Below are 15,492 nucleotides of genomic sequence, written 5' to 3'. Positions count from 1 at the left end.
ATGAGCAGCCTCCTGACACATGTATTTACTGCTGGTGAGTCACTGTATGTGCCTGGACAGATGTTACCTTGCATCTGCAGCTCTGGCAGCTTCTCCTGCCTCCATGGTCATCTGGATTTGTCCTCACAGCCCATCAGTTACCACAGAATTGCTCCCACTTCTCCAGTGGTGACCTGAAGCCCAGTCTGTGAACTCCTCATCCACGTAGGTTTGTGGAGAACAGAGTTTGGATTCCCTGGATTCCTGTCCAGTGCCCTCACCAGAGAGAGCCGCTGCTTTGGCATAAATTTTTTGCTTTGAAATGTCATGTTCCTGTTTAAATTTTTCTCTGTCTGTGATGCTGGGAGAAGAGCTATTGATGGACACACCAAAGGCATTGTCTCAGAGGGGGTGGAGCTGTGACACTTTAGCCCATCTCAGAGGGGCCTGGGGCCAGCTGGCCAGGGAGAAGATGCGTGTTCCTCCGTGTACTTCTTTCTTTTTCTAAAATAGCTTTCGCCTTGTATTTTTGTGATCCAACTGTACTAATGCAGAAATAGTGCTTTCCTTTTTTTTTTTTTTTTTTTTCTTTTTTTTGTGTCTTCCATGAATGGCTATAAAAAATGCCCTGTAGCAGTTAGTGCCACACAAAGAATTGTTTTTCTGCTTCCAGAGGGCTTTGGCTTCTCTAAAAATGGGTCATTTTCAGAGTGAGTTTGGCACAAGCTGTTCCCACATCTGGCTTGGTGACCTCACTGCTCTCTCTTCACCTGATGCACCTCTCACCTGACTGGAAATGGAGAAAAGGAGGGGGGTCAGGGAGCTGTTACCAAGTAGCAAGGAGGCAGCATTCTGTTAGTGTCAGGTTCAATGAATGGCTTCAGTGTTTGGAGGCACTGAGGAATTTTGGACGAACAGTCCAGTGAGCCACAAAAGGTCTTTAGGAGGGAGGCAGAGGGAGAGGGCAGTGTTGGGATACAGCTGGTACTGTTTCAGAAACTTTATTTGTGCTGAACTTGATATCGCTTGTGACTCTGCTGGGATCTCCCAGAAACACCAAAATATTTGGGTGTTGGTCTCAGTACGGTGAAACCATATTTAAGAGTGTCTTATCCTACATAATGCCTCCTGCTCAGCATACTCTGCTGCAAACATTTGCAAATGAATTGTCCTTAATTTCTTTAACGAGGCAAGGATTAGCTGTGTGGCCATCTCCAAACAGAGCACTGCAGGCCAGTGCAGATTGCTCTTGAGTCCCTGGTAGAGAAGATTGGCTGTATCACTCCTGGAAAGCAGCAGCAAGAGAACTGACAGTGGGATCATCCTTCTAAAATGGGAACACAGGATCTGCATCACCACCACACTCCCTCGCAGTTTGGTTTGGAGAGGGCTTGTCAGCCAAAGCCCTGCATGGCACAGTGGCAGAGATGAATTTAGCATCACACACACACTCACACACCTGGCAAACCTCTGCAGCCTGGGACCCTGCAGAGCTCTGGGAGCCTCCCAGGGCCTGGAGAGGCTGATCAGGTGCTGCCCTGAGGTCTCTGAGCTCTGGCTCTGGGAGCACCTGGGCTGTTGTCACATTCCTCTGGGGAATGCACCAGGCTGATCCTGCTCAGAGCACTGGGAGCTGCACAGGCCTGTGGTTGGCATTCCCAGGACTAAAGGAGTCTCCTGTGGGCTGGATCCAGCCTGTGTTCACCTAACTGTGCTCTAAAACACTGACTCCTGGTTGGTACCCAGGGCCAGTCACCAAAAATGAAGAATCTATGGTTTGATCTGAGGAAAGGCTTTGTGTACAGCAGTTTCTCTGGAATTCCAAAGGAGTTCAGTGTCCAAGACATGGTGAAACAAAGCCTTAATTCTTTCATTAAATTTAGCTTTGCAAAGAAATGGAGCATCCTATTAGACTTTGACTTTCCATGGTCCAGACATTGTCCTCTTACCTAATAAGTTGGATTTCATTCTTAATTTTTATTCTTTTGTCTCAGAAAAAAAGTTGTACCTTTCTAAATAAACAGTGGCTTTTTAGGTTGGAGGCAAACTTGACTAAAATCTGTTTCTTCCTCCTTTTTTGCAGGAATTCTCAGAAGTGGAGAAGAGAGATCCTCAGGAGCTAGTTGGTAAGTTCACTCAAAAGTATTTATTCACAGGTTTTTATTCAAACTAGACCTTGTAAGTCTCACTTTGTAAAAAGCATCTTCCCTCTCCCCTGGCAATGCTGTAATTTCAATTACTGCCTGAGTATTTTGAGTGAACTTTTCTTCTGAGAGAAAGGCTTCGTACCTAAAAATATGAAAATATTTTCACGTTTAAAACATGTATGTAAAGGGCAGTGTTGGTGTTTTTCTAGATGAGCTTAAAACCAAGTGTAGCTTTGTCTACACAGAGCCAATGGAACCAGGAGTAATGACTTTGTTCTGTGGCTTCCAAAACTCACTAAAAGTAACCCCATTTAAATGTGAGCCATTTACAGCTGCTGTGCTGACATAGTACTCTATATTTTCTAATAGTTACTAAAACTTGATTTTTGTGACATCTCATTTATTCATTGCACCACTATTAGATTTGGAAAGTCCAGAGTTGTCAGCTTGAAATACAATCCTCTGCTTGGTCTCTTTGGAGCTGCACAGAAACTGCATTTTATATTGCATTTCTGACTGTCTTGAACTGATCCTCTCTTCCTGAGGTGACTCCTGCAGTTGTGTGGTATCATGTAATAATATAATTAAAAACTAATGAGTTTGTAAGTTGCTTCATCACTTAAATCAGTTTGATGTTTCAGCCATAAAATGTGGTAAGTGTAAATTAAGATGGTAAATACTCAGGAGCTCAGCTGTGACTCCTACAGCAGCCATCACTGAAGTCTGGGATTTGTAAGTTCTTTTTAGTTTGCCTGCCCAGACTTTGCAACTGCTCTATTGGATTTTCTGCCTTTAGAGGGCAAAACTGCTTCAACAAATCTCAGCATCAAATGCAACAGAAATCTTTTGCCCATCTACTCATCCTCCTCAAAATGCACTTTGGAAACATGGATGAGACAACAGCATTTGGGGTAAAAAGTACAGCAAAATCTCTGGAAGCCAACTGCTCTTTTCCTCTGTATTTTACATATGGGTGAAGCTGTGCAGTTGTGAAGCAATGTAGTGGGAAGTCCTTTCTTACTGAAGGTGTAAGGCTCAGGTTACAATTCTGTTAGTCCCCTTTTCCCACAGTGACTGCCCAGACTGGATTTCTTTGTCTCACCATGGCCCACACTTGCACATGGGTTTAAAAGCAGCACAGGGAGCACTTGGTAGTGTCACAACTCATGGGTGAGCAGCGTTGAAGAGTCTGAGACCTGGACTGAGGTCTCTGCAATCTTATCTTTAATATCCTTTCCCAACAGCGGTGTGCAGGCTGGTTTTGTGCAGAACCAGGTTATTAGAGGCCAGCATACTTGCCATGCTGGATTCTGTAGGTCTGTTCCATTAGGCCATATCTTATCTAGTTGAAAAGGAACTGTTGCAAGAGACTTACAGTTGGAGTAATGTAAGAACCACTCCCTTTCTGGAAACTTGGGCTTTCACAGTTAAATTTCTTTAATGGAAAAAGGTGCAAGATTTTCTGACACAAAGTGAGTAACTGCTCCAATCTGGACACCTCAAGTTTTGTCTATCAGTCTATGGAAATCAAGGTCCTCCTTGGACAGTTTTCCACAACTGCTTTTTGTATTACTCAGTACAAGAGTACAGGCCTGCCCTTCTCAGAAGATAACCCCACATTTTTCAGCATCACCTTTATTAAAGTCTGTGATTGTGCAGTTGCTTAAGTATTAAATAAATGTAGGCTCCTGCCAAAAGCACTGTTTGTGTTTTACCTCCCCGGATGCACAATAACGTTGGAGCAGCTCTGGGAGTGGGAGCCAGCTGGGATCCATCTTCACTGCTCTTTTTTTGTTGTTTTTTTTTTTTTTTTCCCTGTGAGGCTTCCAGCTGGATCCATTCCCTGACGTGCTTAGTGCATGCTAGGTGAGCACTGGAGTTGGCACAAAGAAAACAGTAGGGATGAGCTGCTGGGAAGGGAACAGTTGTCCTTTCTTCTGCCAAAGTAGTGATCACATAATAAATGGTTGACAGAATGAGAGGGAAGGTTTCAGCCCCGTAGTTGAGAAGGAAATATGTGTGAAACTTCTTTTCATAAATTTCTACATCAGTATTGTCCTTTTGGGCTTTTTGTAGCACTCTGAAGAGTTCATGGTACTGCCACAACACTGCATGTGCTGTTTCCTGCAGCCTTGCAAAATAATACTTTAAGGATGTAGGGGTTTCTTGCCCTGAAGGTCTTTGCAACATGGTTGGTTTCCTTTTGGATTTTAAGAAATGTTCTCTCCAGCCCTTGGGATAGCTAAGCACAAAGTCAGTGTTCATAAGAGCAGAAAGTATGGCTGAGTTGCAGGTCTCCCTCTGCATTTCTCAGCCCACAGAGCAGAAAGGGACCTGGTGTCCTTCCATGGATGGGTGACTCACTGGCATGTTGTTGTCTCCAGTTCTTCCCTCTGATTTGGCTGTTCTGGTGCCAGGAAATCAGAACCCCCCACACCCTGGTTTATGCCAAGCAGCCTTGACTAGAGTGCCAGGGAATGCAGTTTAGAGAGCAGGCACCACCGGTTTGCATGTCTCCAGGGGAAGCTCTTGTTGCTCTGACCCTTTCCTTGTTTTTTTTATATAGTGTGACCTTTAGAAAGAAACTGGCACCTGAACTGCCTCTATTCCCTTGTGGCTGCTTCAAACACAGCATATAAGTGACCCCTGAAAGGGACAGGAGTTCTTCATCCCACCTGGGAGCAGCGTTAATCCAAGAGCCACGATCCATACCATGTCTGTCCTGTACAGCCAGCTCCTGTGCTCTCTGTTCTTTTGGTTTTCTCTGCACTAGGAAAACATTCCTACCCATGTGTAGGAAACAAAATTCCTGTGTGCCCTCTGACAATGTCTCCAGCACAGCCTTTGGACTGAGAGCAGTCATTTCCTTCTGGAACTGGAGCTCACAGTTTGCACTGTGCTACTTTCTCTCCTGCTTTGCAGATTGTCTCCTGCTATTGGGTGTAGGTCACATAATCCATCTGTCTCAAACTGAAGCACATTAAATGTATCATTTCCATTTATTAGTTTTAGTGCCTTACCAAGATCTGGTGAGCAAATCCTTGAAATCTGTGAAATATCCTTCACTGACTGCTGAGGTGCTGAGTCTTTGCAAGATAATATTTGCCTGTGCTTTGGTCTGCTGTGCATGGCCTGGGAGCAGAGGAGTGGCTCTCCTTTACCACAGTGCATGTGCTGACTGCCCAAAAAGCTACAAACACCTATTGCTTGTGCTGATTAAGGCTTTAATTTTTAGGTCAGCTTGTGGAAGGAGAATGCACGAACTAAGCATCAGCAGCAGTGTCCTTTAGCAGCAGGAAGCTTTCAGGGGCAGTGACCTCTGCTTTCTTGCACCCCCATCTGACTCATGGGATCTGCTTCACAGCCTTAGTTCTTTGTCAGGACTGAGAATCTGATTGGGGCAGATATTTACTTACTGTGAGCCAGAATCTGGGTGTGCCTGGAGTGATTAATTGTGCCAACAGCCACTTCCTGAGGTCCACACTTGGAGATCCTCTCGGCTGTGAGTCTGCAAATCACAAGACAAATTAGGGGCTGAAGCCAGTGTCACTACCTGTGACTCATGTCAAAGTAAAACTTTGGTCTTGACAGGAATAACAGGATGCACAGAGCAGTTGGATGTATCCTGTGAGGACACACCTTGTTGTGAGCTGTTCATCTGCAGTTATTGCTGTAGAGATGGTGGAAAGCTGCCCTTGGGACTTGGAAAACACAAAATGTTTTATACAGGAGCATATAGCCATACATGCAAGTGCCAGGATTATAATCCCAGCTGCCCTTTCCTCAAGGGAAAGAGCTGGTGGGAAGATGCTGTGGAATCATTCTGTCTGTGTGGGGAGCAAGTTTGAGGACTGCTGGAGGGCATGGAAAATTTATATTTCCTTACTGTAAATAAGCCCAAAGGGGTTAAACTCACCCTTAAACTCACCTTTTTCTTCCCAATGATGTGGCACCTGAGTCTGGCTGCAAAGTGATGAAATAACTGAGTAATGGTGCAGGTTTGTGCTCAGTTTGTGAGGTGCATGTCCTGCCTTGCTGCTGGCAGTGTTCAGCTGCCTCCAGCTCTGGTGGGATTGCAGGAGGCAAAGATTCCTTAGTTCCAGCTCATTGTAAACCATTAAAAGATGCTTTACCCCATAATGTTGATAAAGAATTATTTTCACAAGGCTCAAACAAAAGAGGAAATGAGCACCAAACATGAAAAGGCATGCATCAAAATACATTGTCTTATTGGGAGCTCTTGTTCTGCTTCCAAAATGATTTCCTTTTCAAGGGGGCTTTGAATGGATTGCTGAAGATATTCTTATGACTTCGACTTTTTTTGCTGGTAAAACAGAGGTCCTGCCCAGAGTTCCTGAGTTTATATGAGCACACAGTTCCCCTGTGTTTCGTTTCTCTGTGGCTCATCTGCAAAGACAAGGGAGACTGTGGGATGTCTAATGTGGAGCTAGGATTTTTTTTTTTTTTCCAGGTGCTTTCTTTGCCTTCTGAAATCTGGACTTAATGGTCTTTTTTTTTATGCTTCTGCTGTGAACCTCTTAAGCCACTAATCATCTTTTACCTTTCCCAGCAAGCCTTGTGTGCTGTATTACCACACTTCTGTGTCTTTGCCACTGTCTTTCTGGGTATCCCGAAGCTCTAATTAACCCAGAGGCCTCCCCATCCCACCAGTAGCTGTAACCTGTAACAAATGTGTGCCTTGTTGTCAGGGAGCTCCCTTTGCCTGCCTTTCTTTGGGGACTCTGGCAAGCTTTCCTCTTTCCATAAAGGCTCCCACTTGGTAAATGCCAAAGGACACTTTTTGTTCGTTACTGGCAACTGCTGAAGAATTTAACCCTCAGCAACATCTTGATCAAATAGAATGAGTGGTCGCCTGCCAGCTTTTCCTCTCCAAAGGATATTGTCCTGAGTGCTTCACATTTTTACAAAGGACATGGAAACTGTAGCAGCACTGATCATGTGTGGTGTTGTTTATCTGTAGCCTTAGCTCTCCAGGGTTGCAACAGCCCTGTCTGGCCTTTGGGCCCTCCTGGCCTTTATCCAGAGGAGCTGAAGTCTGGGTGCTGGAGTTGTAGCTCAGGCAGCTTTACTGAGGAATGTGTAACTGAGGAGCTGCACATGTGAAAAACTTGGTCGATATGTCTTGTGTGCTGCTCTCAGGTCTCTTATTCACTACAGAGCAACTCTGGGATGTGTTCCCTGGACAAATTATGCTTGAAAACAATCCCAGCTGCTTAAATGGGGCACAAATCTCTGCTCCGAGGCTTGGCCAGAGAACTGCCCGGGTTTCCCATAATAGTGGGAAAGTAGCAAGCAATGGGGGGAAACGTGGCTGTTTCTTTTGCTGATAACTCTGTAAACTAATCTTTATAGGGCAATCAGGTACTTTAGTAGTATATCCCAGTACAAACAGCTGTGGAAATTTGGCAATCTGGACTGGGCTGTTCCCAGTCCTGCAGGACGAGTTGTTCTTTCTAGCAATAGTCTGTCTCTGTAAGCAAAGATCAAAGTGCCTGTTAAGGAAGTGTTAACTTAAGGATGAAATGTAATTTCTTGTGGTTAACTCTTGACAGCCTTGGGGAGTGTTGTTCTCTCCTTGAGCCATTTTGGTTCATCCAGGTATGTCCTGAACTAAATATTCACCAAGTGATTATCTCCCCCAAAATGGCAAAGAGCCAGACCGCATAATATTGATCCTGTGTTCCTCCACATGCACGGTCCCATTCTCTCTCCAAGAGTGTAGGTATCAATAAAGCAAGCACCACATCTCCTCTTGTAATGACCCAACCTTCAGATTCTTTAGTTGCTTCTTGCTCATCTCCTTGAAAACACCACAAGTACCAGTTGTCAGCATTCTCATCACCTTTGCCCTGGGTTCCCATGAGGGAGTAGTGCTGACAAAGACATAAAACAAATTTAATGACTTGTATGGCTGAAATTCCAATCAGTAGTGCCAGAACTCATCCCAGTTTGCTCTCTCCAGCTTCTTTTTCAGAGAGAGTGCGGAACATGTCTCCAGATGAGATCAAAATCCCTCCTGAGCCTCCTGGCAGATGTTCTAACCAATTGCAGGTTGGTATAACTCCACTTCATTTTTTTTTTTTTTTTAAGATTTGTAGTTCGGGGCATATTTTGGAACCCTGCTCAGTAATTTTGCACAAAGCTCCAGCATTAAAGCTGGGTTTTACCACACTGAGTTTATGAATGCACCGTGTTAATGCTTTAGGCTTTCCAGCAGTTCTAGTTTAGGAATCTCAAAGTAGCTTTAAGCTGCTTTCCAGCCTCTGTGTGTTACTTATGCTTTAAAACAGCTCTTGATCCCAGCAGTGACACAGAAGCAGTGTTTACTGTCAGGGTTGCTTTCCTCTTACCTCAGCAAATTCAGCTCCCTGGCAAAGAACAAATTGTTTTTCTATACAGGCCCGAAATCTCCTAAACTGGAATAGTTGAGGCAGCAATGCCTGGATTCCTTTTCCCACCTACATGTCTCTGGATGGTAAACATTGAGAGGGAAGGCTGGTAGCTTAGAGGCAACAAAAGAACACAAACACATGTTCTGTCTGGTGCACATTCAAATAACAGCAGTGACCAAGTTTGCAATAAACTTCTCTGTTCTCCTCATGGAGTGCAAATGAAAGAGCAGGGACTGCTGTCTCCTAACACATGCTTGAGTTTTAACTCTGGTTTTCTGCCCAGCAGAAATACAAGTAAAGAATCACTCCTGGGCTGCTCTATAAAGTCGCCCCTAACATGCAGTGGTGATTGAGAGTGACTCATCATCCAGATGATGCTTTCCTCTCCACACACTGTACCTGGGCACACCCAAACCTCCTCTAGTGCTGTAGGAGGATTTTACTGTTCTGACATCAATGAACTGGAGTGTGTTAGACCTGAGGAATGCACAGAGCTTGACGGGGTAGACAGAATAAAGCAGAATTTTTCCCCTTTGACATAAGTTTAGTGTGCTACATCAAAGGGGAGCTTGTCCTCTGTTGGCAGGTCAAACCACATCTTAGAGCACTTTGAGCAAGGAGACGGGATTGTTCCTTAGAAATGCAAAATGTTCTGTGCTTTTTTTTTTTTTTTTTTTGGTAGTTTGCTCTTTTGTCAATTTTTTTCCTCTGATAAACTGTATTTTGAACTCTGCCAAAGGGAGGATTTCTTATTATAAAGTTGACTGAGTAGTTGCCCATCTTTGGATTTTGGGAACCTCATTGTTACTCCATGGGAGGGGTTAAAAGGGAACACCTATTCAATCATTTTTACTCCCCAGATTCACCTTTTTGCAGTTTGTTCCTTCAAAACTCACAATGTGTTGCTAGACGTGGAGATGGTGTCATTTCCTCTTGCTGATTTTGTGACAACCTGATGAAAATTTATCTTAAATTTTTTTTAAGGTTGTTGAGTTTCATATCAGCTCTTAACAATCCTCCTTTATTCAGGCTGCAGCAAGCCCTCAGACAATAGTCAGCTCTGTGCTTGACTGTCCAGGGAGGGAGACATGAAGTGACTTATCCAGAAGCAACAAAGGAAAATTGACTCAGCTTCTCCCATCCTGAAAGACTGAAGGCCCAGCTCTGGTCTTATGTGCCTTTTGTACATGAGAAATTTCTGTTGTAAAGAAAAGATGATGCAAATTACTGAAGATATTTTAGCAGTACTGTTTAACTCTCTGATCTATCTGAAAGCTCCTGCCTCTGCTGTCCCTTCACCATCACCAGAGTAGGAATACTTTTATGTACTTTCATCCACCTTACTGAGGAAGGAAAAAAATCATGTTTGATTTGAAATCTTGTAGCCTTTTTGGAGAGTAGACCACTTGATATCTGCAACCTGTGTCAGTTAAGTTGCCTTTGGCATGGGCTTGTGCCTTTTGGGTGATGTGCAAAGAGAAGCTGATTCCATCTGACTGGTACCAAAGCAGGGATTTATGAGCACATTGTTCCTAAGAGCATTTGGCTGCAGTGGGCAGCCCCAGCAATACCTGATGATCACTCTGGGTTTAGTTCTCCAGCAGAGCTTGGCTCTGGTTCTGCCTGGGTAACAGACGAGCAGGAACTTTGCCCTGTGGGCACTGTAGCCCAGCTGCTGTTTCTCAGGTGCTCACCTGAGGCTGCAGGTGGGTGTTGGGAGTTGTGGGAGAACCTCTGGATTTCTGTGTCATGGCTGTAAAGGGAAACAACAGACTGGAAAGGAGGAGTCTGTGCCTTGTATGCAGATCTTTAATCACTAAAGCTTTCAGTAAGTGCAAAGACAATTTCTTTACCAATCAGACAATTCATGAAGGTACTTCAGACATTCAAGGAGTGTCTCTTAAGCAGCCTGGCCCTGGTGTAAAGGTGAAATCCTAGCTCTGTTCAAGGAGGTCACTGGTTCAGTTGGCTTCTTTCCACATGTACAGTAATCAGCTGGTGTGCTGCTCCTTTTCATCCTGGCTCACCCTATAATCTTTCTCCTGTAGGATAAAATTCAAAAGCTATATGAGAGGAAAGTGAAAGAGGGCATGGATATGAACTACATCATCCAGAGGAAAAAGGAATTTCGCAATCCCAGGTGAGCCACCATCCTTTCATGTGACCACAGCACCACAGAGCAAATTTGAAGAATTTTCTTCTTTGTTGGAGTTGTCACAGAAGGATCCTGAACAGGAAGGACTACTGCTTACAAATTGTCTTTCTCAGTTTTGTGACTGAAACAGTAAAACTCTTCTTTGTGTTTGGTGAAGCAGCAGCTGGAGTTGGTGTGTTGGTTGATTTTAAATGTGAAGGCTCGAGATTATGTACTTTAGAAGATATGGCTGTTCTGGGAGCTGGGAGATGTTTTGGGGAATAGGAAATACTGTGGATAATGGGGTGCCACATCCATCATAGCAGGTGTAGCTTCCCAGGTTCTCATTTCACTAGTGTGAAGAGGTGACAACCTCTCTCTGTTGGCACATCTGAAACACTTCTGTTCCCTTCTACCTCCCTGGTTCTGTTCTGACCTCTTGCTTTTCCTTTGCAGCATCTATGAAAAGCTGATCCAGTTTTGTTCCATTGATGAACTTGGTACAAATTATCCAAAGGTGAGGGGAAGTGCTTTTGACTGGAAAAGGAGTGGGTAAAGATAACACAGAGATGTAAAGTCTCACCTCAGGCTTTCTTGAGCCTGCTTGCTTAGAGTCTTGTTAAGGCAACCTCAGTCTGAGCCTCTTCGGTGATGTGAACATTTTTGTGTAGCACTGAGCCTCAGTGCCTGAACCTTTGCTACAATGATTCTGCACAAAATCTGCTGAAGTGTGGAGCTCTGAATGGAACTCCTTGAGGGGGGAAAAAATCTGAGTAACAGAAAAATGCATGACTTACCCCAGCATCCTTTTTGCTTCAAAGCTGTTTCTTCATTCACAACAGAACATAAAAGTCCCATAAAAGAAGGTCTGATGGGACCTTTGTGTCACTGGGATACAGGAAGAAATCAATTATGATTCTCATTGTCACCTCTGATTATCATCAGAGAACAGAAATACGTAAAACATTTTTGCACTGGGTTTTGTGTTTCTGTGGGAATAGCCCTAATCTGATTTATTTCCTTTTTTTTCAGGACATGTTTGATCCTCATGGCTGGTCAGAGGATTCATATTACGAGGCACTAGGTAATTCCAGGAAGTTTCTTTTTTTGTCCTAGCTTAGGTCTTTGTGTTTTGTACTTAATTAACTGCACTGGAGTCTTCACTTTATGTATAAATGAGAAGTCATCACATGCTGCTCTTTAATGACTCCATTCTGGTTGGATGTGCCTGAATGTTATTGATGCTTCATCAGTTTGGAAAGGCTTTTAATTTAAATTGTTTCTGCAATGTTTTCATCTCTCAAATCATTAAATTAGTGCTGCAATGCTTTGATTAAAAAGCAGCAGTTGCTTTCATGGCAGTTTAATTTTTATATATAGAATTTGAATTTTTATTTTTTTATCATGGGAAGTGTGTGAATGAGAACTGTTGAATTTTACTGTTCTTAGTGCTTCACATCTTCTGCTCTTTCTCAGCTAAAGCCCAGAAGATCGAGATGGACAAACTGGAGAAGGCCAAGAAGGAACGCACAAAGGTACCTGCTCAAAACCTAAAGAGATGCAGATGCAGAGCTTTTTTTCCTTTCCCTGCTGAATTTCATTCTATTGCTTTGCTATTTCTGTGCTAAAACTGCTTGTTTTATCCCAGATCTCTCCTTTCTTCTTGCATGTCTTTTTCCATACTTCACAGATCAAGTTATTTGCCCTTCCTTATAGGTCCATTTATAGGTTGTTTATTCCACTGGATTTCCTGCTGTTTTGTCGGTATTTTTAAACCAGAGCTCTAAAAATGGCATTTAGTAAGTCAGATGCAGGCAAGATAATGAATAAAGAACAGCTTTTTCCTTAATTTATGACATTTTGCCTGGTGCCTAGCCTAGTTAAAGCTTAATTTCCTCACCATGTCTCAGTGTGAGACAATACCTGCTTTCTGTTCTCAGTGGTATTAACTTGTTGCAACCGATTTCCAGAAAAACTGAGCCTATTTTAACTTTGTGCATTTTGTGACAAACCCAGTTATTCTTAGATATGCCCCAAAAAGAACACAGACAGGCTTTGGAAGAGATTTCATTCCTGTCCTGTGTTTCCTTTAAGCCAGTGACTGGCATTAGAACATGTTTAATGTTAGAGATTTGCCACCTAAGCTGCAGAAGGCTCTTTCCATCTCGAGTACATGGAGGGGTTTTTGTGCAGTGCATGCTGTGTCTTGCTGCTTGTTTTGGTTTTTTGGACAGTAACCCAGGTATCTGATCATGCCCTTGCCCAGATCTGCAGTTCTGAGGCTGCACTGCTGTTAGAGCTCTTGTTGCCAGGTTTCCTGCTGTGGTGCAGCCACAATAAATTCTACAAGCAGGGACTTGCCTTGCATATTCCTTAAAGGAAAATGAATATGAGCTTCTAACTGTATAAATACAGAGTTAAATGACCAGGATCTCTCCTGTCTGAGCTGTATCAAATCTTGTGCTTATACCAGTAGACAAACACATTTTTATTGTATCAGGCTTAGGAGCTGGGTTGCAGCTTAATTAATCTTTAATTCTCATGGCCTGAGGTCTGTGTCTTCCTTCCCACATGGGAAGCTCAGAGGCCAGTCCAATGTCTTACATCACACTAAAGCAGTTTTAAAAAAACTTAGAGAGGTGCAGTGGGTTAAAAAAGGCTGTGTATCTTAACAATTCATTTTTTTAATATTTTCCTTTTTCTCCTGTGCATCTCTCCCTTCCCAGATTGAATTTGTGACTGGCACTAAAAAGGGTACAACAACAAGTGCTTCTTCCACAACCACCACAACATCCAGCACCACTGTGGGAGGTAAAGAATAGCTGTGCATGTACCCCTTAAGCTGCAGTAATGCTGGGATTAGTGCTTCCTGAAGCCTCCTTAATGATCCTGTAGATAAAGCAAGGGAGTGTTTCTGCTGAGGGGTGTTGGACTAGCTTTCCTCTAGTCCCTGTAGTCCATGGCTTTCCTTCTGGAATGGAAGACTGGAGCCAGATGGGATAGTGAAGAGACTTATTAGTGGGTCAACAAGCCTGCTGCTGTCTGTGGCTGTAGAGTATTCCTGGGACTGGTAGATTTTGAGATTTGGAAACTTTGGAAATCATTCTCCTGCCTTGGAAACTGAGGGGAAAAGACAAAAACCACTGGAGGCTGATGAGTGTGTCCACTGCCTGACACTGAGCAAGTGGGATACATGTGCTCTGTTGAAATTGAATCTGCTTTGGGGCAGGAAGTGGTCCTGTCTCCCCTTTTGCTGGAGTTCAGGTCTACAGTCCTGGTACCCCAATAGAAAAGTTGCCTTTCCTCCTCACCATTTACTGCCAGTGTATCTTGAAATTAGTGTGAGGGGAAGCTGTTTAGTCAAAGCAATGGGATATTAAGGGTTGACAAGACAGAGTGTTAGGAAGGGATTGATGACCTCTAATGCTAATCCTTATGTGCTTGGTTTAATCAAATTCACAGATGCCCAGAAGAGGAAGAGCAAGTGGGACTCTGCCATCCCCGTAACAACGATAGCTCAGCCCACCATCCTCACCACCACTGCAACACTGCCAGGTGTTGTCACAGTGACAACCAGTGCCAGTGGCTCCAAAACCACGGTGATCTCAGCTGTGGGCACCATTGTAAAAAAGGCCAAGCAGTGACTGCTGTGCTGGGCCTGGAGTTTTGGACTTGTTTGTCACTGAAGCCATTGTCCTTGGAAGGGAGGGGTGGATTTCTCCTTTGGTAAAAGATGACAAGATTCTTTGAAGCAGCCCACAGTTCCCCTTTGGAAGGCTGGGGGCAGGAGCACGATGCCAGCTGTGTGCCCACAGAAATGGACCTCTGACCACCATGCCTCTGCCTTTGCTTGCTGGGGGAAGAACCAGGCTGCCTGTGTTGTGCTGGAGGAAGGTGGCATCTGGAGTCAGCTTGTAAAAGTTTGCTTATTAATTACTGCATTGAGGTCTTACCTACTTGCAAGTTTGGTTTGGGGGAAAAAAAAGAAAATAAATTAAAAGGGCAAGCAGTGAAAGACTGTCAGTGTTACCCCTGTGTGTTCCAGGTGGTGCTCCAGGGCTGCCTGCAGCCTGTGTAGGTGCCTCCCTGCAGAGTCAGCTCAGCTCTGAGGGAGTTGAAGCAGAGACAACCACTCAATGTCCACGTCCAAATGTGTAGCAGAGACTTGAAGCAAACCACATCAGTGAGTGTAGGCTCACTCTTTGTTCTAGCACTGACACCTGTACCCTGTGCTCTCTGTGTAGATCTTAATGACCACGTCTGAAACTGTGGAACTCTTGAGGAAACTGTGCTGGAACATCCTGTTACCATCTCACAGGGATGGAGATTTCTATGCAGAACCCTCAAGCTGTAGAGGTTTGATTTGTGAACTCACTTGCAAAGACCTGTGCAGAAAACACTTCAATTGCCATGGAATGAGGTTGGACAAAAGCAGAGGAGAGTGTCTGATCCTGTTTGTGATGTTGTCCATCTTTGTTTTAGCTCGTGATGTTCTGTGAATGCACACATGGCAGTTACTGCTTGCTCCACTGTTGTGAAAAAGTATTTTCAGTTGAAACTTTTGTTGTATAAAAATTGAAGAGTCTTTTTAAAAAGCCACTGGTGTCATTGATGTGTCTGCATTTAGAGTTAAATTTCTACCCAGAGCCTCTTTGTCCTAGTGTATAAAACAGTGATAGGAGAGATGGTTGCCAGATCAGCAAAAGTGTAAGATTCTGAGAATTCAGTGGTTTGAGGTTGGTTTTTTTGGGGGTTTTTGGGGTTTTTTGGGTTTTTTTTGGGGGGGGGGCTGTTTTGTTTTTTTTTTTTTCTGTTTTTT

General features: G+C 43.8%; 1 protein-coding gene across 3 annotated transcripts in view; it reads left to right on the top strand.

Annotated features, from left to right (window-relative positions):
• SAP30BP (SAP30 binding protein) overlaps positions 1-15,268 on the top strand; it is a 29,326-nt gene extending 14,058 nt beyond the window's left edge. For 2 of the 3 annotated variants that reach the window (XM_053960580.1, XM_053960579.1), the window contains 8 exons: positions 2,063-2,105; positions 8,110-8,198; positions 10,588-10,679; positions 11,130-11,190; positions 11,706-11,757; positions 12,150-12,208; positions 13,400-13,484; positions 14,136-15,268. In XM_053960580.1, the coding sequence (XP_053816555.1) occupies positions 2,063-2,105; positions 8,110-8,198; positions 10,588-10,679; positions 11,130-11,190; positions 11,706-11,757; positions 12,150-12,208; positions 13,400-13,484; positions 14,136-14,317 (663 nt within the window). In that variant the 3' untranslated portion in view covers positions 14,318-15,268. The remainder of the gene's footprint in view (positions 1-2,062; positions 2,106-8,109; positions 8,199-10,587; positions 10,680-11,129; positions 11,191-11,705; positions 11,758-12,149; positions 12,209-13,399; positions 13,485-14,135) is intronic. The other variant, XM_053960581.1, reaches the window with a different exon arrangement.
• Positions 15,269-15,492: the final 224 nt, after the last annotated feature.

This window comes from Vidua chalybeata, chromosome 19 (genome assembly GCF_026979565.1).
Source record: "Vidua chalybeata isolate OUT-0048 chromosome 19, bVidCha1 merged haplotype, whole genome shotgun sequence".
Lineage (NCBI taxonomy): Eukaryota > Metazoa > Chordata > Aves > Passeriformes > Viduidae > Vidua > Vidua chalybeata.
This window is presented reverse-complemented; position numbering and strand designations above follow the sequence as displayed.